Consider the following 24,841-nt stretch of genomic DNA (forward strand, 5'->3'; position numbering starts at 1 on the left):
TGCAGTTCCTCCCCGTGTCTGGCTGTGGGGTTTCTGGGCTTACCTGGCGAAGGTGGCTTTGTGGGTGACCTTTCCCGCTCGCTGAGATGGCTGGCTGTAAATGGGGTTTTCGTCCTCGGGCAGCATCGACTGTGCGGGCATCCTGAAGCTGAGGAACGCTGACATTGAGCTGCGCAAAGGCGAGACGGACATCGGCAGGAAGAACACGCGGGTGAGGCTGGTGTTCCGGGTGCACATTCCCGAGGCCAGTGGGAGGATCGTCTCCCTGCAGACTGCGTCGAACCCCATCGAGTGCTGTAAGTGGGGCTCTGGGCAGGGTCGGTTTTTGGAGTGGACTGTATGTGACACCCCCTCCCCCACCCCCACCCCACCGCAAGGCACCCTGGGCCAGGTACCCGGCAAAGGTCACAGGACCCACAAGGATCAAGAGTGGGCCCCAGATGACCCAAGGGGCCAGAGCCAGAGCACATTTAAGGGCTTCTCTCTGCTTTGATTTACTTGTGGAGGGTTTGCGGCCTCACAGGAAATTAAAAAATAATTCGGCTAATGAGTCGCCCACAGCTTTGCTTAGAAGATTGGAGATGTATAAATGTTCTGGTTTTCAAAACAGTTAGAAGGCGTTGGAGTGAGTTCACCGTACACCGTGTCCTCTTTTTCTTCTCTGTTTTTCTTTCAATAAGAATAACGATGATATGACCGTGGCTCTTGCCTGTTGAGCTTGTTGAATACTGACAGCCGTCCTTGGTGATGGCTGGTGTCACCGTGCACACTTCACAGAAGAGGAGGGGGAGAGATGGGGGTAGGACAACACAACCCCGAAGTGGCAGGGTGGCGATTGAACGGGAGCTTTGGCACCCAGGAGCCATGCTGCCCCATCACCCTCAGCCCATCCCTGTGCGTTTACTGAGAGACCACTGATGTCCCGTGTGGTGCTGGCGTCCTGCAAATGAGCAAGAGGTTTTCCCTGTCCTCAACGAGCTGACATTCTGGTGGCTGTAAAGATGCCCAAGCAAAGAGGCAGGAGGCGGTCAGAGTCCAGTGTGCCGTGGCCGAGCTCTGCCACGGGGAAGGGCTCCGGGCAGAACCCTGGCTCGTTTCTACCAGGCTTTGAAAGAGGCGGCCACTTTGAGCTCATTCTTAGGCACTTCCTGCCAGTTTTGTTGTTGGTTTTGCAATTAGATGGGACAAAGCTTATTGTTTGTCCAGTTGTTGAGAGTTCAGAAATCATCTTTAAAAGCATAAAGAACAAACAAAGTAACCATTTTTTCAGAAACAAAGGCTGTTTATATTATTTTTTTTAGCCTCTTCTAAGAATATTTTTTATGTTGTTGTAATCATGTTCTATATTCAGTTACATTTCAGGACTTTTTCTTGGGCATTTTACCATATCTGGGGGTCAAAAAATCGGTTTTCTACAGAAGCCAGGGGAGTGATGGAAATGAGTCAAGTGTGTTGGGTGGGCAACAACTGGGAGGGGTGGGGACCAGGGACCAGAATGACGCTTCCCATCTAAATAGACTGCTGTCACTCGACTGGCCAGAATATCCATGTGGGACTGTGACGCAGTGTGGCCACGTCATCCGACTTTTTAAGATAAACCGAAGTCTCCTGATTTTTAAAAAGCAGCAACAAATTCAAAATACTTTATGGATCAGATAAAACCTGCGGCGCAGGGCTTTGATTAATCATAGGTAGTCTTAATCAGACACTAATGAATAAAGGGCAAGCATGAATATTTTATGCAGAAAGGGCTGAGGAAGACTAGCCCTTAGGAGGAGAAGCCAGCAAGGAGAGAGGCTGGGCCCTCTGCGAGAGAGAAGCCAGCCCTTGGTCTTGGTTGGCCTTTGGAAAGAGATGAAAGAGCCCTCAGATTTCTTCCAGCCCTGGGGAGGGAGGTCAAGATGAGGAACGGGCCGAATGTGGTGGTGAGTCTGTGCTCTGATGCTAGAAGAGAGACCCAACAGGAGGCCAGGCCACAAGGGAAGACAAGTGTTGAAAAACGTATCTCAGAAACATTGGAATTCCCCTTCTTTACCCAGCAGCCCCAACCCCTGTCCTCTAGTGCTAGTCATGGTGGCTGCCCCCCACCCCCAGCCCCGCTTTTGAACATCCGAAGATGTTTTGGGAAGGAAACTCAGGCTCTTCCTCTGTGATCTGGGGGGTTTTGAGAAGATAAGGACTCCCCTTTCTGGCAAGTGACTCACTGACCTGGATGGGGCTGTGGTTAGTAGCAAGGTGGGAAACAGGACGCCTCAGGGAGGGCCACACACAGGGTCCCTCCAGTAAACTTATCTCCTGCTGATCTGAGACTTTCCCGATCATCACCCAACCACAAGCACCTCCCTCGAGATCTTCCGGGCATGGTGAAGTCGTTTGCACCATGAATGTCGGTTGTTTTTCTTTTCTTTTAAGAAAGCATTTGGCTGATTCGATGACCTTGCTTTGAGAGATAAGGAAACAGGCTTTCTTGGTAAAGTGATTCACTCATTTTTATTCATAGGGAGCAAATCCAGAGTCTCCCGCTTCCTCGTCTATGACATACCTTCTTCTTTTGGTTGCTATGGCAGCACTCTATCGTGCAAATGCCAAGTTGAGCTACCAATTGGCCACTATCCCTCTCACCCAGAATTTTTTGATATTTTTATTTCCTTCTTTGTTCTAAAGTCCTAGACCAATCCCTGGTAGTTTTATAAATACTTATGGACTAATTGACTTACCGTGTGAACCTTCAGGAGGTATTCCATAAATATTTATTGACAATTAATCCATCACATGTATTGGCACAGTGTGTGTGCAAGAAGTATTTATTGACTGATTGACTTTGTGTGTAGCCCTTGGGGAAGGCGCGTGGGTAAGAAGAACACTCGGTGGGCTGGGACCTCTTTGTGAGGCTAAGTTATTTACTTTGGAGGTGCCTTTTATGTAACATCGGAGGGATCGAGGGTAAATTCTCAGATTCTGGTAGAAAAAAAATCTTGAACAAACTACTGGAGGCCACTGCCTGGAAGGTGGACCTCTTTGCCAGATGTGCCAAGTCCTTAGATGTACCTACAGGCCAGCGTGTCAGAGGTCAAGCCTCACCTTTGCACGGACGGGTGCCTCATCTGTCTAGTCTTCTGTTTCCACATCTTCCGTGTTGTCAAGGAGACACTTTTAGTTCCTCCCTTGTTCTCAGAAGAGTATTTTGAACCTGCTCCAGTCTTCTAAGCTCCGGACGCCGCCTCCCCCGTTCCCACTCCAGGCAGATAGCTGTGCCTCCCACAGTTCCAAGAACATGGGAGTGGTCAGAGGGGCACAGCCTCATCTTCCCCAGCAACAAGCCACCCACAGATCACAGCCCTGGGCCTCTCCTCCTCCTCGCACTGGGCTCCTCCGTGTCCTCAGCTCCAGCTCCAAGTTCCCTGTGGGGGTTGAGCCCTTGCTTCCCTCTTGTCTGGGTGTCCCAGGGCTGACATGACCAATTGCCACCACCTGGGAGGCTTAAAACAACAAAAATTTATTCTGTCACAGACCTGGAGGCGGGAAGCCCAAAATCAAGGTGTGGGCAGGTGGGTTCCTCCTGGCGGCTCTGAGAGAGAGTCTGCGCCAGGCCTCGCTCCCAGCTCCCGAAGGTGGCCAGCAGCCGCTGGTGCTGCTTGGCTGGTAGCTGCATCACGTGATCACCTCTGTTCACAGGGCCTTCTTCTCAGTGTCCTTTTCTGTCTCTCCCAAGGACACTCTCATGGGATGTAGGGCGCACCTTAATCCGGATGGCTTCATGCCCATCCTCACCTTATTCACATCTTCAAAGACCCTCTTCACAAGAGATCACATTCTGAGGTTCTGGGTGGGGGCTCTTCACCCACGACACCTCCTCTGCAACATTCCTTGACTTCACTTTCCTCTCTGGTCCTCAGTTCCCCAACCCACTGGCATCCTTCTGTGACTTGCAGGCTTTCAATGACTCTGTCCCCTCCACCCAGAACACTGGTCCTCAAACTTGGAATCAGCTGGGGAGTTTTGAGAAAAATATGTGATGCTCAAATTCTACTGCAGAGCCCCTGAGTTGGTTGGTCTGCATGGAGACTTTCAGAGGGACCCTGGGGATTCTGGGGTGTGGCAAAGTTTAAGATCCACTGACCTTGTTGCCCGCCCCCTCCCCGCCCCGTCCCCCTTCCTCCTTCCATCAATTGATTAACTCCTTATCTGAGGTCCCTGGATGGACAGCCCCTTGAGGAGGAAGATTGTTCTGGTCTCACAGGGTAGGCCCAGCAGGTGTTAGCCAGGGCCTGGCACATAGCAGCCGTCTCTAGAATGTTGGTCAAATAAAAAAAATAAAAAAATAAAAAATGAAAGCATGAAAACAAGCATCTCCGGGCTGCCCGGCAGGAGAGAAAGGCAGCGATGAGCTGTAACAGAGACGGCCATAGTGCAGATCCTTCCGGAGAACCTCCCCGAGGGTCTCTGCAAAGGGGTCTCAGTGTTCTTCGCTTTTCAGAAAACACCCAAAGCCATTTCCCAACAAGCCCCGCCCAGCACGCGGATCCACTCTCCGCATTTTGCGGGAATGGGGGGCAGGTCTGGGGTGTGGACTAGAAAAGGATTTCTTCTTTGGTCTTTGAAGCTGTCCACATAAGTACGTTTCGCTGTGGGATGATGAAGGGACAATAAATTGCACAGGTTGTAAGGCTTCAGTGGTTTTGGACAAATGTATGCCCTGTGTAAACACCACTTGAAGCCAGACGGCATGTCCCCCACCCCTGGAAGTTCCCTGGTACCCCCGGTCAGTACCACCCCCAGCCCCGCCCCCCCCCCCCCCCCCCAGGCCCCCTGCGGCTCTGATTGCCATCAGCACAGATCAGCTCTCCCTGTTCTAGAACTTCATATAATGGGATTGTGCAGTGTGTGCTCTCTGTGTGCGGCCGTCTGTGCTCAGCCCGATGCCTTTGTGATCCGTCGCTGTGACTGCGTGAACAGTACTGGATTGTATGAATGTAACAATTGTTTACTCACCATTGATAGACATTAGGGTTGTTTCTGGGGCTTGAGTACGACAGATAAGGCTGCTATGAACAGGCTGGTTCAAGGCCTTTTGTGGACAAATGGTTTCATTTCTCTGAGGAAAGTGTATGTTCAGTGTTTGCATTTTCACTCTGTACAAGAGTGTGTGAGAGCTCCACGTCCTCACTAATTATTTGATTTTGGTAGTATTTTTAATTGCAGCCATTCCAGTGAGTGTAAAATGGCATGTCCTTGTGCATAAGGCATAATTTGCATAATTTGAATTTCCCTAATGACTAATGATTCTGAGGCCCAATCCGTGCACTTGTTGGCTGCCCATATGTCTTCTTTGGAAAGGTGATTGTCGAGAGCTTTTGCCCATTTTCTGTTTTTGGGTTTGTTTTTTGTGTGTGTGTTCTGGATAGAGTCCTTTGTCAGATCTATGTATTATGAACATTTCCCCCCGTCTGTGGCTTGTCTATTACTATTTTCTTAATTGTGTCTTATTAGGAGCATCAATATTTTATTTTGATGAAGTCTGATATGTCATTTTCTTTTCTTTTGGGATTCGTGCTTTTTGTGTACCCCCAAGAAATCTCTGCCTCTCTGAAGGTAGCAAAGGCATTCTCTGTTTTCTTCTAGAAGCTTTTTGATTCTGGCATTTAGGTTTAGGGGTATGAATCGGCTCAGATAAATTTTTGCATATGGTGTGAGGTAGGGGTGAGATCCATTGTTTAGGGTGGTGGTTGGTAGTGTAAGCTTGGGTTCAAATCCTGCCTCTGCCACTTAATGGCTGTTTAGTCCTGGGGAAGTTACTGAGCACTCTGAGCCTCAGTTTCCTCATCTATGAAATGGGAATAGTAACAGTACCTATCTCATCCCAATAGGATAACCTCTCTTGTGGCGTGTCTCAGACTTTCCTGCTTGCAGCCCTCCCGTAGCTTTGCAAAGCAGACTTTACACATTTCTGGCTGCCACTTTGTCACTGTTGAGAGACCAGGGCAGGCAGCAGGAGGCAGGTGTGGGAGTTTAACAAACGCCGATTGTTTCAGGTGAAACAATCGTGCTGGCAGCTAGCAGCATGCCCTGCTGCTGAGAAGGAATCCAGATGGTTATCTGGCCTGTGTAGTGGGTCGGCTGCAGGCGATTGCAGGGAAGTTGGGTTTGGGGCCAGGAGCCCAGGATTGGGGTGGCTTTTCTGCCAATTCGTATGGTTACCTGGCCATATGGTTATGGCCCTTTCCTGAGCTAGCTGTGCAGGGGCAGGGAGGGCAGAACCACGCTTTATGGAAGACCTTGGGTGTGCTTCCCTATTTCTTGTTAACTTGTTTCATCCTCACCATACTCTCAGAAGACTCACCCATTTATTCAGAAATTTTGATTGCGCACCGATTTGCGCCCGTGTTTGGGGCACAGAATGCTGCCTTCTTGGAGCTCACATTCCAGCAGGTGAAGCTTCAGAAGGGTGGGCCAGTGGTCGGCAAACTGCGGCTCACGAGCCACATGCGGCTCTTTGGCCCCTTGAGTGTGGCCACGAAGTTTCAAACGCACTGTACATGCGCACCCGCACATGCGCACCCGCACGTGATATTTTGTGGAAGAGCCACACTCAAGGGGCCGCGGTTTGCCGACCACTGGGTTAGGCGACGTGCTACGGTCACTCACCTGGCCAGGGACGGGGCAGAGAGCTCCGGGTTCCCAGTCAGATGGGGATTCGTGGGGCCCTCAGGAAGGGCTGTTATGTGGAGATTGGTGGGGCTATTCTGAAGGGGCTGCCTGTTAGCACGTTGAAACGGGATAGCGATTCTCTGATCAGGAGAGAGAAGTAATAGCTCCTGCTCGGGACCTGTGCTGTGTGGATTGGAGGAGATGACCGGCCAGTCTGGCCGGAGATGTTACTGCTCCACTTTCTTTTATTTTTTCTTCTATTTTTTTAGGGAGAGTGGAATAGAGAGGGAAAGACAGAGAGAAGCATCAATGTGAGAGAAACACATTGATTGGTTGCCTCCTGCATAAGCCCGGACCAAGGCCCGGACTGGGGAGGAGCCTGCAACCAAGGTATTCGCCCTTGGCTGGAATTGAACCTGGGACCCTTTGGTCCGCAGGCCGATGCTCTATCCACTGAGCCAACCCGGCTGGGGCTTACTGCTCCACTTTCCATGAGGAAGCTGAGGTCCCACACAGTCCAGAGCTATCAGGTGGTCTCGTGTACTGTGCACCTCATTTACGCACCCCGCACCCCAGTCCCACGGTTCACCCTCACAGAGGTGAACCCCGCACTCAGGGAGAATTGGCTTCCTCTGTCCCAACCTCCCACTTACAGGGAAGACCCAGGAGTGGCCAGGGCGGGGGCCTCAGGGCCTCGGGGGCTGGTCTGCTGGCCCTGCTCACAGCCCCTCCTAGGCGAGGCCTGAGTCAGCACCGTGTCCTGGGCCAGGCCAGGCTCACAGCCAAGGACAGGGGCCTGATGAGGAGACAAGACAGGTTTACAGCAGCTGAGCGCCTTGGCCAGGAGTGCTGAGTGCTGAGCCAGCAGGAGACGGCGGGAGGACCTGCTCGCCTGGCTGGGCCGGCCGGCCGCTTTCCCACTGGGTCCTTGTCCATTTTGCTACAAAGGGGCCCCTTGAGGTGGTGGAATCCCATCATCTGGGTCCAGATCCCGCCCGTCGGCCTGACTTGGCTGTGAGGCCTCAGACATGTCCCTTTTCCTCTGGGAAACTCAGCTCCCAAATGGGGGATAATTCGTGCTTTGTGACCTTCTGAAGTCTAGCAATAAAAATAAACATAACAGTCACCGAGCCCTGACAAGGTGCCACATGCTTCCTATGCATTAGCTCATTTAATCTGCAAACGGCCCTCTGAGGTGGAACCATGACTTTCCCCATTTTATAGATGGAAAAAAAACCAACAAAAAACACAAAACCAGGCACAGATTAAGTGACTTGCCCAAGGTCCCAAAGCTAAGATGTCATTGAGCTGGGCTTTGAACTTGGCCGGTTACACGACAGGATCCATGCCTTTACCCACCCCCCTAAGATGCCTCCCTCCCACCCCCACCCCCTGTGCGTGTTTTATAACATAAACCAAAACGTATATGTGAGGTGCCTGGGCGCTGAGGCCTGTTGACGGTGGCTGTAACTATTTGCCGTGATTCGCAGAACCCACCCACTCTGCACAGACAAGTTTTCCCGACCAGCCTCTCCCGTCTCTCCTGAGGTCGTTGTGTAGATTGTAATTCTTGGCCGCGCACCCCTGTGACTGAGCGGACTGCAGACAGTCAGGCAGTAACGTCCCCGTTCCAGGCCGCCCCGGCCAGCCCGGAGGACCCCGCGCCCTGTCACTCTCCCTCGGGGAGCCTGGCCGCGGCATGGCGGCTCTGCTCCCCGTCCGCCACTGTTGCCAGTGAAAGTAAACACCCAAACTGGTTAAACCAACAGCGCCCTGTTGATTCAGAGCTCATAAAACACAGGAACCCCAGCCGCTTTATGACGTGCCAGAATCCGGGGGCAGGAGGGAAGCCTGGGGAAGTCTCCTGGCGAGGGCCACCACCAAGCTCCAGCTGCCAGGGTGAGCCCCGGACCCTCAGGACGCCTCTAAACGGGCGGCCCCTGATTGGGTGAGAACGTGGCAGGGGGTGTGGGCTGGATGGACTGGAATCTCTGACGGCTGAAAAGGCGAGTGGGTGTCGGTGGGGGCAGCTGGGGGTGGCAGCGCAGGCCCGGGAGGCCCAGTGGCTTCCTGAGAGCCCTCCCACAGGCCCTGGATGGTGTCACCCCAATTAGCAGCCATAGGTGTTAGAGGTTGCATCAGAGAGAGAGAGGGAAGTGGACCCCGGGAGGGTAATTTTGGTTGCTGGTTGCCGCTCCTCGGTTCCTCTTTCGGAGGCTAATTGGGTTCGTTTGCTTTGCCTCTGGGCTCTCTCAGGATGCCAGGCCTCCCCTGGAGGAGGTCCCCTTGTCCTCAGGTGGCCTTTTAAGTGTAGAACTTGGCTCTCAAGCAAATGTGGGTAACAAGTCACCTGGAAAGATTGTTAAAATGCAAATGCAAATGCCCAGCCTCGTCTAGGAGATTCGAGAGCAGCGGGTCAGGGAGTGGCCAGGTGTCCGCGTGTTCGTTCAGCGCCTCCCCAGCCAGGCGGTTCTGCTGCCGGCGGCCTGGGAACCTCACTTTGAGGAATGCTAACAATCGGGGCCAAGAAACCGGGTTATTGTTTGGGGTCCACCGAGACCAACAGGAAAGAGCGCAGTCACATGTGTGAACGCGTGGATGTGGCCAGCACATATTTGGTGAAATACACAACATAAGACACCACCTAGCCAGTGCCAACCACATAGAAACTGCCCAAGAAAAGGTGGCGTTTGATCTGGTTGAACTTGTTGGCCCATATTATTTAATGAACAAGACGCACTTTTTTTGAAGTCTCCCTTTTAATCCTGACCACGACCTGTGAGATGGGTCTGTTCACAAACCCCTTTTTCAGAGGGGAACACTGAGGGTTAGAGTTGGGAAGGACCCATCCAAGGATCACATCGTGGGGGACTTGAGTGGGACTGAGGCGTGTCCAACACAACAGCCTCCACCCTGGTGGGAGCTGCCCCTCGATGAGGCCGAGCTCTGAGCATCTCTTTTCTGTCTGTGAAATGGTACTAATCGCGGTTTCCTCAATTCAGGGTTTAAAAAGATCCCAAGTGGGCAAACGTTTTGAACATGAGCAAGAAAGAGACATTTTGAAAGTTAATGAGAGTAAAGACTGGTTTCTTGGGTGGTATCTGTGTTTTTGGTCTTACATTACCTATATGTATTTTTAATTGTCGTAAAACACACATAACACAAAATTTACCATTTTAACCATTTTAAAAAGTGAGTTCAGTGGCATTAAGTACATTCACATTGTTGTGCAGCTGCCACCATGATCTGGTTCCGGAACTTTTTTACGATCCCAAAAAGAAACCCTGTACCTATGAGCAGACACTCCCCAGACCTGGCCCCCACCAGTCTGCTTTCTGTCCCTATGGGTTTGCCTCTTCTGAACATTTCATATAAACTAGAGGCACGATGCACGAAATTCGTGCAAGGGGCTCAGCCCTCGCTGTCCCAGCTGCCTAGGCCCTCGCAGCCCTGAGAGTGGCCTCATGGCCCCACCCACTGGTCATTTCAGAAGGTCGTTCCAGAAGGTCATTTGGCCGTCTGGTCTAATTAGCATATTAGCTGTTTATTATATAGGACGGGATCATATAGTATGTGTCCTTTTGTGTCTGGCTCCTGCAGTTTAGCATAATGTTTTCAAGGTTCATCCATGTTGCAGCCTGTATCAGTACCCCATTCCTTTTTATGGCTGAGTAATATTTGTGTACAACAGACCACATTTTGTTTATCCATTCAACCATTGATGGACGTTTGGGTTATTGGTATTAAATATTTACCAATTACATACTAACCACATCCACATGTTTATACTGCTTGTAGGAGGACCCAAGAGGACTGGCACTGGCAGGATTTTATTTATTATTATCATTTTCTCTATGATATCTTTATTTATTTTTAATATATTTTTATTGATTTCAGAGAGGAAGGGAGAGGGAGAAAGAGATGGAAACATCAATGAAGAGAGAGAATCATTGATTGGCTGCCTCCTGCATGCTCCACCCCCCCCCCCCCCCCCGCCCCCGGGGATCGAGCCCACAACCCAGGCATGTACCCTAACCGGGAATTGAACCATGACCTTCTGGTTCATAGGTCAACACTCAACCACTGAGCCACGCCTGTTGGGCTATGGTATCTTTATTTTATCCTCATTCTCAAAAATATGAGTCCACAATGGATATTTTCTCTAAGTACATTGAAAATACCATGCCTTCCAGTATTATAATGTTTTCTTTTTTTTTTATTATAGTGGACATACAATATTAGTTTCAAGTGTACGGCATAATGATTCAATCTTTATATTCCTTATAATGTGATCACAATAAGTCTAGTAACATCTGTCACCAAGCAAAGTTGTTACAGTAATATTGACTCTTTCCTCTATGCTGTACACTACATCCCTGAGACTTATTTTATAACTGGAGGTTTGTACCTCTTAGTCCCCTTTACATTTATCCCTTGTCTCCCCCCACCCCTTCACCTCCCCTCTGGCAGCCTGTTAGGACTTCACAGAGAAGGCATCTGTGACTGAGAGAGGTGAAGTGACTGGCCCAGGGTCACAGGGCAGGGATTTGGCAGAGGCAGGACCGGAAACCAGGCCTTTCTGACCCCAGACTCAAGCAGCAGTAACCAGGAATTCTCCCGTGGCTGCTAGGGCCCTGCATGACCCGGCGGGGACGGCGCCTCAGATCCAACGGGGGGCCCACGGGAACATGAAGGATTGTTTTTTAAAAAATTATGCTGGGGCCCTCCCCTCAGACCCTTGAAGTCAGAATCTCTAGATTAATGGTTTTCAACCAGGGACATCCAGCCCTGCTCAGAGGCAGGTGTCCACAGGAAGGGGTGCTACTGGCACCTAGTGGGTGGAGGCCAGGGATGCTGCTCCACATCCTACGATGCACAGGTGGGCCAGCATGACCCAGCCAGTGTCGGTGCCCAGGCTGAGAACCGGCTCTGGAACCAGGCCCAGGGGTGTTAGCCTTGTTAAAGCTCCCCAGCTGACCCTAATGTGCAGCAGAGCTGAGCGGTGCTTCTCGAACTCGATGGGACCCAAGCACCACCTGGGTGCCTTGTTAAGCTGCAGATTTGGGCTTAATAGGCCTGGGGTGGGGCCCAAGGTTCAGCCTTTCTTACAGGCACCCCGCGGTGCTGGTGCTCCCAGCCGCGCTTGGCATTGCCAACCTGCAATACCGGTAAAGGCTACATTTTCCTGAAAAAAGATAGCTTTCCTTCGGGTAAGGAGAAGGGATGGGAAGGGCCAATCTGGCAAAGAGAGAATCAGTTGGTTGCTTGAAACTGAGGCTTTGAGGGGAGCAGCAGCGAGGTGGCTTTAGGAAACAGACTCGACGTGTTCACAACGATGCACTGTGGTTCACAGAGCAGCTGGCCGGCCAGCCTCCCGCCCCACTCAGACCTCCTGGTCATGGCCAGGCCCCGGCCTGGCTGGCTGAGAGCCCCTGGCCAGCTTGGCCAGTAGCAATGACTCAGGCTTTCCACCTGCAAAACAGGGCAGATGGCTTTTACCAGCTCCCCACCCATCCCTGGGGCCACAGCTCCCAGCGGCGGCCCCCACCCCAGGCTCATCAAAGGCAGAACTTAAAAGCTGGGACCATTTTTCCGGGCGGTGTGGCTGCTGGTGTTTTCACTGCTAATACTAGTAAACCTCCATTTGTAGCCGCTCAATTAGGAAGTCATACAAAACGCGTATATTGAAAGAAGGGATTAATAACCCGGCCCATGTGGGAGACGTTAGCTTCTGTGGACAGGCCTTGTGAATATATACTCCGAGCTGGCAGCCCCTGGAGCAGCACTTGGCCGGCCGGTCCCTGGGAGCAGAGAGCCTGGGCGGAGCGGGATGGGGAGACCGTCAGGGGATCACTGTGAGTCGTCGGGTTGCACTTTGAAAGGGAAGTGTCTGGGAGCGTCTGTCTGGTCCACGACAGATTCCTTAGATGTTGCCAAGTGCATGGTGGCTCCCGAAGGAGCCGGTTCCAGTGTAGCTCTGGGCAGAGGGAGGGGGTGCGCACCACCTGGAGGCTCAGGCCGGCCAGGAGGGGAGGGTTCGGTTTGGGCCTCGGGCCTCACACGGCTGCTGCCCCGGCTCCCGGATGGGGAGGTCCACGGGCCCCTGGCACGGAAAGGACTGGCCCTCCGCCCAGTTCTCGGGCTCCGGGAGGAAGGCCAGGAGCTCAGGGTGACTCACCGAGGGGAGGACCGGCCTCTTCGACCCACGCTGCCAAGGCGAGGCCTGAGCAGACGGCCGCTGGTGCTGCTGGGACCCGGTTCTCACCCGCCCTGGGAAGGGGGCTGGGGAGGGTCTTCATCCTCCCTGCAGCAGAGTCAGAGCCTGGCTGGCGTGGCCAAGGGAGGGGCCGGCGCTGGGCACGGCAGCTCTGGGGGTTCCCGCTGAGCCACAGAGCCTTGGCCACGTGGTGACCTGACTCCTCTTAGCTTTAATTTTCTCCCCAGTCAAGTGTGCATGATTTTAATACTTCCTTCCTCAGAAGGTTGCTGTGAGCATTCAAGTATATCATTGCAGTAAAGCGCTCAGCACATGACTGCCCATTCTTCCTTCTTTCGTTATTGCAGGCACACATGAAAACTCAGATATGGAGAGAGACAGAGATATGTGTGCCACGATGTATTGAGATATATTCATATTTATTCCTATCCATTTGTCCGCCTGTCCATCTGTCCTTCCAGCCAGCCAGCTATCCACCCGTCTATCCATGCCTCCCTCTCTCCTTCCCTCCCTCCCAAGCACCTCCTCCTAAATCCCAGCTCTGTCCCCAGCCGTGGGCTTACATCATACACAAAGGCTTACAGTCTAGAGGGGGCAGAGACAGACCTGAACCAATAAAGCCACATGTAGTGTGTCTGTAAGTGGAAAGTTCTTTGGAGAAAAACAAAGCAGGATAAAAGCAAGAGAGGGAGAGACAGACAGCCGGAGATGGACAGGGTACCCGCTATAGCTGCAAGGGAGGAGGGTGGCGGGGCCGGGTGAGGAAGCCTCGCTGAGGTGGTGACATCTGAGTGGAAGCCTGCAGGAAGTGAGGAGAGAGCCCTGCAGGTCATCAGGGCAGAACCTGCCAGAGAGAGAGGCACTCAAAAGTGCAAACACTCCAAGACAGGAGTGTGCTGAGTGTGTCTGAGACACAGAACATTCCAGAAGTAAGGCTGGGGTGGCACGAGCAAGGGGGGAGTCCGTTGGAGGGAGTGAGGTCAGGGAGAGGGTGGGAAGATCAGGGAAGCCTTTCAGACAATGTCTGGAATTGCTAATGAATTTCAAAGCAAATATCAGGAACCGGGTCCTAACGTGTCGCATGTGTGTGCTGAAGGTGTGGGCTGACGTCAAGTGCAAAAGGAGAAAGTGCATTCTAGCGAAATGAGTCTCATGGAATAGTTGGTTTGCCCAGCCTACATAATAAAGAGCTAATATGCTAATTAGACTGAACAGCAGAAGGACTGTCTGGACGACCTTCCGGATGATGCAGGGGCTGCAAGAGCCGGCGAGGGCTGCAAGGGCCGAGCCCCTTGCATAAATTTTGTGCACCAGGCCTTTCATAAAAATACAGTAATCGAATTCTCATTTGCCTTTCCCGTCCCTTGATTCAGGAAAACAAAATGTGTTGTTAGGAGAAAATGCATCCAAATGACTTGGACACTTTTACGAGAGCATGACATTTGCAGTCAGGTTTACAGGGGTGATGACGGCTCCACATTTAGACGTGACAGCAGGTGAAAAGGTGGGCAGAGCACGTCCCATCTCGTCACCGTGAAATCAGAAAGCCTTGCTCGAGTGTCCTCACAGTGACTTCTTGTCTTCTGTCCGCAGCCCAGCGGTCCGCCCACGAGCTGCCCATGGTGGAGAGACAAGACATCGACAGCTGCCTGGTGTACGGGGGCCAGCAGATGATTCTCACGGGCCAGAACTTCACGGCCGAGTCCAAGGTCGTGTTCACGGAGAAGACCACAGGTAGGGCCCTTTCAGCTCCTGCGTGTCCCCTGGCCATGCGAAAGCCACCACCTGCTGGTTCTAAGCAGCATTGATTTTGGGTGGATATCATCGTGTAGACTTGCACATTCTGCCCTTTTCCCTCGCCGGGATCAGTCCCCATGTCTCTAGTGATTTTGATGTTGACACAGTTCACCACTGTGTGAATGTGCCCTAATGTGTTTTAGCTGATCCTGGGTTGTTTCATTAAATGAGAAGGTTGTCCCCTGCCAACCCCAACTCTTTAAAAAAATTTTTTTATTTCCACATAGAAAGGTATACTTTTTCAACTTCTTACTATTATCAAGAAGGGAGGCCAGACAGCATGGCGATTAATGTGCCTTTTCTGGGCCTGGGTATCCTCAGTTCACATCTGGCTCTGCTACTTGCTTGCTGTGTGATCTCAGGCAAATTACCTACCCTCTCTGTGCCTCCATTTTCTTATGTATGAAATGATAATAACAGGATTGTCACAGGGTTAAATGAGTTGGTACATGTCGAGTAATTATAACAGCACCAGGTATATCGTAAGCCGATAAACATTGGCTACTTATGTTTAATTATAAATCGTGTTTTGATTAATCTTCTTATACTTTGAAGATTAATTAATCTTTTTGACACAAATCTCCATGTGCATCTTGTTTATTTATGGTTTATTCCCAGCAGTGGAATGCTGGAGAGTCATTTTGAGGATTTTAAATGCAGATTGCTAAGCTACCTTTCAGAAATGTACAAATTGAAAGTTCCACCAATACCACATCAGAACTGGTTTTCCCCTTCCCAGAAGTGCCATTTAAAAAAATTAAAACAATTCACTGAATTGGTACTTCTTTTTGTTTTGCGTCCTCTGCTCTGAGAGGTTTAATGTTTCTGTTTATTGGCCGTGTTGTAGTCTTTCTTGTGTACATGGTCTGGTAATGTGTTTTGCCCATGAGGGTGAGGCAAAGAGAAAATGATGGGAAGCAGGAAAAGTATCAGGTTATGCAATTATTGGGTAGTTGTGGATGATAGACCTAGTTCATTTCTTTAATGGACATGATTTCTGTAGGTTAATTCAAAGGGGTGTTGATGTTTGTTTCTTGGTTTATTGCCTTTAGGATGATGCAGAGAATGTAGCAGGCAGGTTGTTCAGTTGTGGGCTTGTGCACTGCCCAGGGCACCTCCTCTGGGGGCTGCCCTTCAGCCTGGATGCATCATGGATCTGTGTATCATGAAGACACCTGCTGACAGAGAAAGCAGAGTGTCTGGGGGAGGTGAGCTTCTTCCCTCTTCCCACAAAGCTTCCTCTTGGGGCCCTGAGGATGGAACCTGAGGGCGGGTGGGTTTGGGAGTGGATTAGAAGGCCCGTGATCGGTCAGTGGTGGTGTAGTGCGGGGTTAGGAACGCAGACATTGAAATGGATGAATTGCTTTCTAGTATGTGTTTGTTCAACACCATCTTTATTCCCCTTTCATTAGGCATTAGGCTGCTTCCAACTCTGTGCTGTTATAGGTAGTTCAGTGATGAACATCTTCTGCATTCGTTTTGTCAGTTAGATAGGAACTCGCTCTTTAGCCAGTCTGCTTGTGTTCAAAACCCAGCCCCACTACTTTCTAGCTGTGTGACCTTGGGCAAGTTACTTATCCTCTCTGGGCAACAATGTCCTCATCTGTACAGTGAGGATGCTGACAGTCCTACCTCATCGGGTGGTCGAGAAATTAGGAGTTCATCATGTTCAGTGCTTATAAAATGCTTGGGAAATAGAAAGTGCATGGTATGTTAGCTAATGCTCTTTCCTAGATGTGGGGATAGTGGATTCAAGAGGGCATGCACTTTTCAAAGAGTCCTGGGGGATGCTTGTTTTCCAGGTGGTGGGAAAATGTAAAATGTTTTCTATAGCAACAATTTGTGAGGCTCTGCTGAGTCAGAGGGCAAGCCAATTTGCCAAAGTAGAGGCTGTTTAACATGGGGAACTGCTTTGATCAGCGGGCAGAGGCCAGAACACAGAGGTCTTCCAACGCCAGGTACAGACATAAGCTTGCTTTGGTCTGCACCTGGGTAAAGTAATAGGGAGCCATGCTGGGTTCTTGAGCAGGAGAGTGCTATGAGGTTAGCCACTTCGGTTCTGATGCATCTCCTGTAGCAGGCGCCATCCTGTTGGCCTTCTGCTGACTTTCACAAGAAGTGTATGGCTTCAAAATGCCTTATTGGTGGAGGGAAAATGCTAATAACATACAGATGTCTTGTTATCGGTGTCCAGGTTGGTAGTTCCTGTGGGGCGGGGTTGGGGGAGGGGCAGTGGAGCCGGGTAGGGATGACTGGGATGCCAGGTCCTGCAAGTTTCCCCGCGGAGTTAGGGGCCAGCCAGCTTTCAGTTGTCTGGGAGCTCATGAGTGAGTGAGTGAATGAATGAATGGCATTTACTCTCTAGCTTTTCTTCTCTTGGCCTGGAGGACATTTCACAGTTTACCTCTTAAAGGCAGGAAACCTCAGAGCCCGCTGCATGTTATGAGAAGAATGATAGTAACAGCTCCCTGTGATTTAGTCCATCTGTGGGCGGGCCCTTCGCCTGCCACTCTCCCCAGGTTGTCCTCTCTAACCCAGCACCCGTGGGAGGCAGACGGCAGAGAAGTCAGGGCATTCACCTGAGATCATACCCAACATTGTCCAGTTTTTCTACCTTCCTGGGCCTCGATTTCTGTCTCTGTAAAATGAGGTAGTAACAGTCCCTTCCTCCTGGAGTTAATTGCAGAAATGAACAACATGAGCTCAGTGCATAGGGAGTGCTCATTGGCTGTCTGCTGTTATATCATGGTCTGTCCGGTGTTATCAGAGCTCAGGCCATACACAGGGTTTATTCGACACACACTGCCCTCGGTGTTGGCCTTGGCTGGGCAGCTGTGGGGGGCTGAATGCTGTGATGGTTACAGGCACAGACTCTGAGGTCAGACGGCCTAGTTCAAATCCATGATCTGAATTTAGTAGCTTTGGCATCCCGGGTAAGTCGCTTCGCCTCTCTGAGCCAGTATTTCCTCTTTTATAAAATACAGATGATTTACTTCTCTTGAGAGATGAGGGGATTAAATGAGATCATAGAGCTTGCACATTGTAGATGCTCATTACATGTTAGCTTCTATTATTATCATTATATTTAGTTGATGGAAGGGCAAAAGGTAAGATTTTAGCTCATGGAACTGAGAGACATTGAAAAACCATCATAAGTAATAATAAACTATGTGCCAGGCCTTGTCCTAAGCATTTTATATATATTAACGGATCTGATTCCTCACGACAGTCCTACAAGGTAACCACTGCTCTCCCAATTTTACTCATGAGAAGCTGAGCACAGAGAGGCTAAGTAACGTAGTGAAGATCACACAGCTGGTTAATGGCAGTGTTGGGTTTGGCCCTAGCCAGCCTGGCTCCAGAGTCTGTACCTTAACTGTTAGCTGTTCTGCTCTGAAAAAGCTTAGAACCAGGTTAATTTGGCTGAAGACCTTCTTCTAGCTGCTCTGAGCCGCTGACTTGGGCCATTTTGTGGTGAAATCAAGCACTGACTTCTGCAGTGGGTCTCTGGGGTCGAGAGGATGCAGTTCGTGAAAGTCTAACTAAAGAATCCTGGATGTATGTGGTTCCTGGACTGGTGCCAGCAGACCCCGGAGTGTCTGAGACACCCCCTGCGCTCCTCCCCCCAGGAGTGGTGGGCTTCCCTGGTGGGATGTCTGGCTCCTGGTGGCTGTGACAGACAGGGGGCTCGCCTTGTGTCTGTCAGGGGAGCTGATTCTGCTCTTTTGACCCCAAGAACTTGCCTCCCAGCCCAGGGCTGCCTTCTGCAGGGGGAATCCCTGTTGCTCAACTTCTTTTTTCCAAAACGCATCCCTGTTCCCATCTCCATGGACAGCTTGGCCGGCGAAGGCGGGGTGGAGTGGAACAGCCGAACTTTTCCAAGGAAGGGGAACCCCAGCTGGTTCTCACATTAAGGGAAGGTGACAGCCTCCTGGGCTAATCTTAGCCCCCACGTTGGGTCATCGGCACCACCGGCTCCAGCGTTCTTTTTATGGCCGTGGCTGAAATGGAGTTGGTGGTTTCCACTCCAGCACGATGACAAATTGGAGAACGGTGGAAAGACAGGAGAGGGGCAGCATGGGGTTCCTTAAGTTGGAAGAGCTCAGTGTTTTGGAAAAAGGCCTCTTATTTATAGCAGCACGATTAGTATTATGATTGATATTTTATTACTAATTTTAATTATTTTCAGGGCTTCTCAGGGCCTGGCCCTCACCCATCACCTCCGATTTCAGCTTTTTCGACCTCCTCCTTGCTTACTTGGCTGCCTCGGCGCTGGCTTTATTCTGTCCCCACACAGCCCAAGCTCGTTTCTGCCTCAGAACCTTTGCTTTCGCTCGCTCTTCTTAGAATGTCCTGCCATCATGTCTTTATGAAGCTTGCCCTCCTCTTCCTTCAAGCCTCCGCCCCTCCTTGGCCATCTGCTCTGAAGCCGGTCACCCTCCCCTCGCACCTGTCAGCTCCTGTCCCATTGTCCTGCTCTGTTTTCTCGGTGGCACTTAGCATTACTGAAACGACCTTGTCTGTTCGTTCACTCATTTGTTATCTGGCCTCCCTCCTAGACTCTTAGTTCCTTGAGGGCAGGGACTTGGTATTTGCTACTGTGTCTGCAGCATCTAGAATAATCCCTGGCACACAGTAGGTGCTCAAACATATTGCTGAGTGAATGTGTCACTTCTTTTCACTCTCACACCAGCCCTGAGAGGTGGGTGGCATTATCCCCATTTTATAGATGAGGTAACTGAGGCTCGTAGAGGTCAGGTCACGGGGCCCCAGCTCAGCCCACAGCTGGAGACAGAGCTGGAATCCCAAGCCACATTTATCACCAACCCCCTGAGCAATCTCTCTAATCATATCCCAGAGGATGAGAGAAACCAGACAGAACCACCAGGATATTTCCCATTTACCATTGTCACCGCTGGCTGAAAAGCCTTTCTATATTCTCCAAAATTAAAAAAAAAAAAAGTGTGACCTTTTGGGCGAAGTTCACGCCAGGAGTCCAGGCTGTCCCTGACTTCAGCAGGTCACCCTGGCCCCCGGCCATCGAGGCCCCAGGCGGAGTCGGGGGTCCCAGCAAAACATTGCAAAACAGGAAAAAATCTAGGGACACAAAAATAAAAGTGATGTGGCAGCGGAAACGGGGTTGCCATGGCTTTGGGTGACTCCCCGCGCCTGGGTGGGATCCAATGTTTTGGAAGCTTCCTCCACATGACACAGAGTTTTGGAATTTTTCAGCTGGTAAATCTTCCTTAATTCGGGCCCCCTGCCCCCGCCAAGTAGCTCCCTGGCTCCCTCTCCTGCGGGGGTGTAGGTTGGAAACGTGCCTGCTTCGGCTTACTCAGCTTTGAAACTTAAATTGTTTGAAGGGAACTTGTGTTTTGTTTTGCTGGACGCCGTTCTTGGAACGGGCGGATGGCGGAGGCTCCATCACCTGTTGGGAGGGCAAGTTGATGTTTTAGAGAGGAGGCGTGGGTGGTGGAATCCCTCGTTCCCACTGAGTCATCGCATCCTAAGATGAGTCATTTTATTACTTGGAGGTTCCCAAAGGTTGTATTTTGAGCTTCGTTTAATAAATAGAAATGCGTTTGCTTAAAATAAATTTCTTTTTTTTGCCAGATTAAGGATTTTTCCACGAATTAGTGTCCTGGAAAAATTGGAACCACCTTAGAGAAGGCACCCCCTCCTTCCACCTGTGGGTCTCTGTGGGCTCGCCCGGCGCGGCGTTTTCTGAAACAATAGACTTGGGATTGGGTTTCCCTCTGGGAAAGGTCAGATCCAGGCTGGGCCGGGGCATGACTAAGGCTCGAAGACCTTTGCCCTGGGTGACTCACGTCTACAGCGTCATCGCTCCCCCCCACCCCCACCCCCCCCCCCCCCCGCTGGAGCCCACCATTACAGCTGGCTGGGCCGCACAGCTCTCCTCCGCAGGCAGAGGCCAGGTCACTGCTGAAGCCCCACGGGGGACAGAGAAAACGGTCTCATTTTCAGAGAGCTGAAAATCTGCCCAAACTCCAGTCCATTGCATGTGAGAACAGACTTCTGACTGAGAGAATCCTGCAGTTCATTCTGTTTGGATGCCTTTGAAAGAGGACACGGAGAAATGAGCCCCCCTGGGTCCCAGCCTTCCCACTGGCCATTGTGTCATTTGCAGTTAGCAGGTTGGAATCCCCCACCCCCATTCCCCCCAACAAATCATAATATCCATGAATTGTTTCACACCCTTTTCTATTACTGGTTCTATATTTCTGAGACTGTATATTTAAGGTGTAAGCAAGCTGGATTTGGGCTCAGTGGCAGGCGTGGCTTGAAGCCCGGATCAGCCTCCTGTTATGCACTTTGGGACTCACGCTCCCCATCTCTAAAATGGGGTTGGTAGGATTCTAGTGATAAAAGAAGATCCGGGACCTGAAGGTGTCGAGCACATAGTAGGTGCTCAAAAAATGTCAGCGGACTCTCCATGCATCCCCTGGGAGCCCAGTTCACTTGACACAGTATCAGGAAGGTGGGGTCCTGCTGGCTTCCTGTCTGGGAGAAGAGTTCTTCCGGGCACAGGTGAGTTCCTTCTCACCGTCACCCGAGCTGTGTGGCTCCGGCCATCCTCGCTGGAGCTGGAGGGAGCTTGACCAAAGTTCTGCTCCCTGCCCCTACTTTAGAGACAGAGGGAAACCAGCTCACGGTGTGAGGTTGACCCACTTCCTGGAGCTGACAGAGCTGGTCAGTGGAGGGCTGGGCTCCCAGAGGGACTGGCTGTGCGAAGCGGGTGTAGGTCATCTCTAGATGACAGCTCATCACCCAGAGGAGCGGCATGAAAGATGAGCTGACATCCGGCCTCTATGTAACATGACCGAGCGATGATGCCCTGTTAGCCTTGCTCTGCTTGCTCAACCCCAGGGCTTCCATCTTCATTCCCCAGATAGTTACTGGATGCCTACTGTGTGCAGGTGCTGTGCCAGGCCCTGGGGATGTGTGATGGATGAGTCCCCTGTCCTCGGGAGGTGGACAGTCGCAAACTTGTTTGTAATAGGTCACTTGGAGGTGGGGAAGGTGCTGTGAAGACAGTGAAACCAGGTCATAGGCGCAACAGCAGGCCCACGGTAGGGGAAAACAGGACATGAAGTTACGAACAATGAGTTCCTCTAGTATGAGTATGTCCCGTGCAACGGCACGGAGCTTGGCATATACTCGCAGTAGAAAAGTATGCGTTGTATTCTGAAATTCAGTACTGGATGTCTTGCATTTTTATTTCTTAAATGTGACAACTCTGTAGAGAGTGGTCAGGGGGGCTTCCCTGAGGAGGTGGCGTTGAACAGAGACCTCAAGGCGAAGAAGAGGGAATTGGTGGACTGTAGGAAGAATGTCACAGGCAGAAGGAACCACCCAGTGCCTAACCCCTGAGGAGGGGGTGAGCTTGGAGCATTTGAGGAACCAAAAGCAGGCCAAGGTGGCTGATGGGTGTGAGGTCGCTGGAGGATCGGATCATGCCGGGGCCTAGAGGCATGGCGAGGAGCTTGGATTTTATTCCAAAAACAATAAGCAGGGAAGTGACATGATCTAATTTATACTTTAAAGATTGTTCTTGTAATCTAGATAAGGAATGGACTTGCGGGGGCTGGGGGCCGGGGGAAGACAAGTGGAAGCTGGGAGGTGAGTGAGCAGCCCCTGCAGTTGTCCCAATCCCCCATCTGCTCGGCTCATTAAGCCCGTGTGTCCAGGGAGTACACGCTTTTCTGCTCGTGAGCAATGTCACGCAGACCAAAATGTCTCCCACCATCGTCATTTAGCCAATTTTTAAAAGCCAGGACTGGGACGCATCACGCACGGTCTCCTAACCCAAGCTGACGTTTTGATCTCTTCCCTTTTGCCTGGAGCCCAATGGCGTGCTTGCGGCCCAAGTGAGAACCGATCTGCTTTCCTCCTCCTGGAGGCCCCCTTGTTCATCCTGCGAGCGCCCGCATGGGCCCCCGGCTCATCAGGCCAATCGCTGAGCCTCCAGACCCCACGCCAACCTGCTGCTTCCTGACCCTCCGCTCCGACCTGGGGCTCCAGAGCTGTCTGCAAAGAGAAGTCACGAAACCGCTGACATGTAGGGGCCCTGGGCCCACACGTGAGGCCTGTTCATCTGCACTGCAGCCGAGTGGCATCGAAGGCTATGATGCTAATTGAGCCAGGCATGCCGCCCACCCCACTCTTTTCCTTGCAGACTTGCTAAGTCTTCTCTAGGCCCAGCCTCTTTGCCCAAAGATGTTGGCTCTTTCCTCTTCCCCTCTGAGTAAGACTTGGAAGGACATTCTCGTTTTCACGCTGGCTGCCAGTCCCTCTTAATTTAGGCCGGGGGAAGTTTGCCCGAACATCTGCTCGAGAGACCGAAGCCGTTTATTTCATCTCCGCCCAGAGCAGTAGATGCATACTTGATCTCCTCAGGCCTCTCTGTTCTGGGCCGGTTTCCGCGGAGGCTCAGACCCGGGTATGGGGCGGGAGGCGGGTTCATACAGAAAACTCGAGCTGAGTTGCGTTGGTTGCATGTGATTCCTTGTGGGCATCCGCATTCCAGGCTCTTTCCTCTAAGTCAGTTCCCAAATGGATCCTTCAATCAGGGCTCGGTGATTTCTCTTTGTGGGGTCTTTTTTCCGGAGAGGTCAGTAGTCAGACATTTCCCGAGCTCTGGCTGTGGGTCAAGCACTGGGGAATCCTGAGATCAGTTTGTTTATTCTGACAGTGTTTATTGAGCACCTATTACGTGCCAGCCACACAGTGCTGGGGGTAAAGCAAAGAGCGAGAGAGGTGCATGGTCCTGCTCTCAGGGAGCTTATAGAGAAAGAGAGATAGAAACCCAGCCATCAGGTAAAATGATGCCAGAGAGTGAGTGGCACAGAAAATGACAGGATGGGGGACAGGTCAGGGGGGTTCTCCCTGAGCTGAACCTAAAGAATGGTAAGGAACTGGTCCTGGTGAGGGCTGGAGAAGAGCGAGCGTGGTTGGTGGAGGGGCAGAGAAGGCTAGTGTGGCTGGAGCTGAGTCGGGGAGGGAGGCTGAGGAGGGGGACAGGGTCCCCTTCTCAGTCAAGGTGAGGAACCTTGAGTCATGTCTCTTTTGCATTCCAGTGGACATGGGGCCTGCCTTTTTGTTCAGGGACCTTGAACTCAGGCATGCATGTGTGGCTGGTATTGTGGCCCCAACAGCCCGCATAGGGCCTGCTGTGCAGTAGGAGCTTAATGAGTGCTGGTGGCTCGGGCCCGGCCTCCGTCTAAGATCGTGGCCTCAGAGAGGTGCTGGGAAAGAGGCAAGTCAACTGGCAGTTGCAACATATCCTATATAATAAAAGGCTAATATGCAAATGGACCCTAACAGCAGAACGACTGGGAATGACTGGTCACTATGACACACACTGACCACCAGGGGGAGCTCTGCTCAGCCACAAGCCAGGCTGACGGCTGCCAGCACAGCGGTGGTGGCGGGAGCCTCTCCCGCCTCCTCAGCAGCGCTAAAGATGTTTGACTGCAGCTTAGGCCTACTCCCCACTGGCAAGTGGACATCCCCCGAGGGCTCCCGGTCTGCCAGAGGGATGTCTGACTGCCAGCTTAGGCCCGATCCCCCAGGGAGTGCGCCTAAGCCAGCAGGTGGACATCCCCCGAGGGGTCCCAGACTGCGAGAGGGCACAGGCAGGGCTAAGGGACCCCCCTGAGTGCACAGATTTTTGTGCACCAAGCCTCTAGTTGTTTTCATAAGAGAAAAACTTTATTTAAAAAAACACCGGGAAAATGCACACAAATGGAAACCGCCCATAGCTCTGCCACGTTGCTTGAATCCTGTGAAGGAAGACGTGAGGGTCTCACCTCATCTATCCAGTCCCGGCCGCAGAGGTGTAACCGTACGTGTAGCTTAGACACAGGTTCCCTGAGTTGAAGCAGACATATTTGCAGACTCACAGAGTTGCATAGCGCTGCACACACTGCTCTGCAGCACTTACACATGCTGCCTTTTAATATAACAGCAACACGTTTCCAGGTCAGAAAACACCATCTTCCTTATTCTAAGTGCTGCCTGGTATTCCTTTACCTCATATACCTGCTATTTCATACCCAGTATGGTTGGCCCGTAATTACTTCGTCCTGCCCCCCTCAATGAATACTTTCTATGGCCGTTTTATTCATTTGCAGTGAGAGATGTCATGCCATGAAATGA

At 51.5% G+C, this 24,841-nt stretch overlaps 1 protein-coding gene across 2 annotated transcripts in view; it reads left to right on the forward strand.

Moving 5' to 3' along the window:
- The window catches only part of NFATC2 (nuclear factor of activated T cells 2), a 140,232-nt gene that overhangs the window by 66,845 nt on the left and 48,546 nt on the right, over nucleotides 1–24,841 (forward strand). For both annotated transcript variants that reach the window (XM_070419758.1, XM_070419759.1), the window contains exons 5-6: nucleotides 124–296; nucleotides 14,459–14,599. In XM_070419758.1, coding sequence (XP_070275859.1) covers nucleotides 124–296; nucleotides 14,459–14,599 — 314 coding nt within the window. The remainder of the gene's footprint in view (nucleotides 1–123; nucleotides 297–14,458; nucleotides 14,600–24,841) is intronic.

The sequence above is a fragment of the Myotis yumanensis genome, unplaced genomic scaffold, assembly GCF_028538775.1.
Source record: "Myotis yumanensis isolate MYYU_CA2020_CCGP unplaced genomic scaffold, mMyoYum1.0.hap1 SCAF_7, whole genome shotgun sequence".
Taxonomy (NCBI): Eukaryota; Metazoa; Chordata; class Mammalia; order Chiroptera; family Vespertilionidae; genus Myotis; species Myotis yumanensis.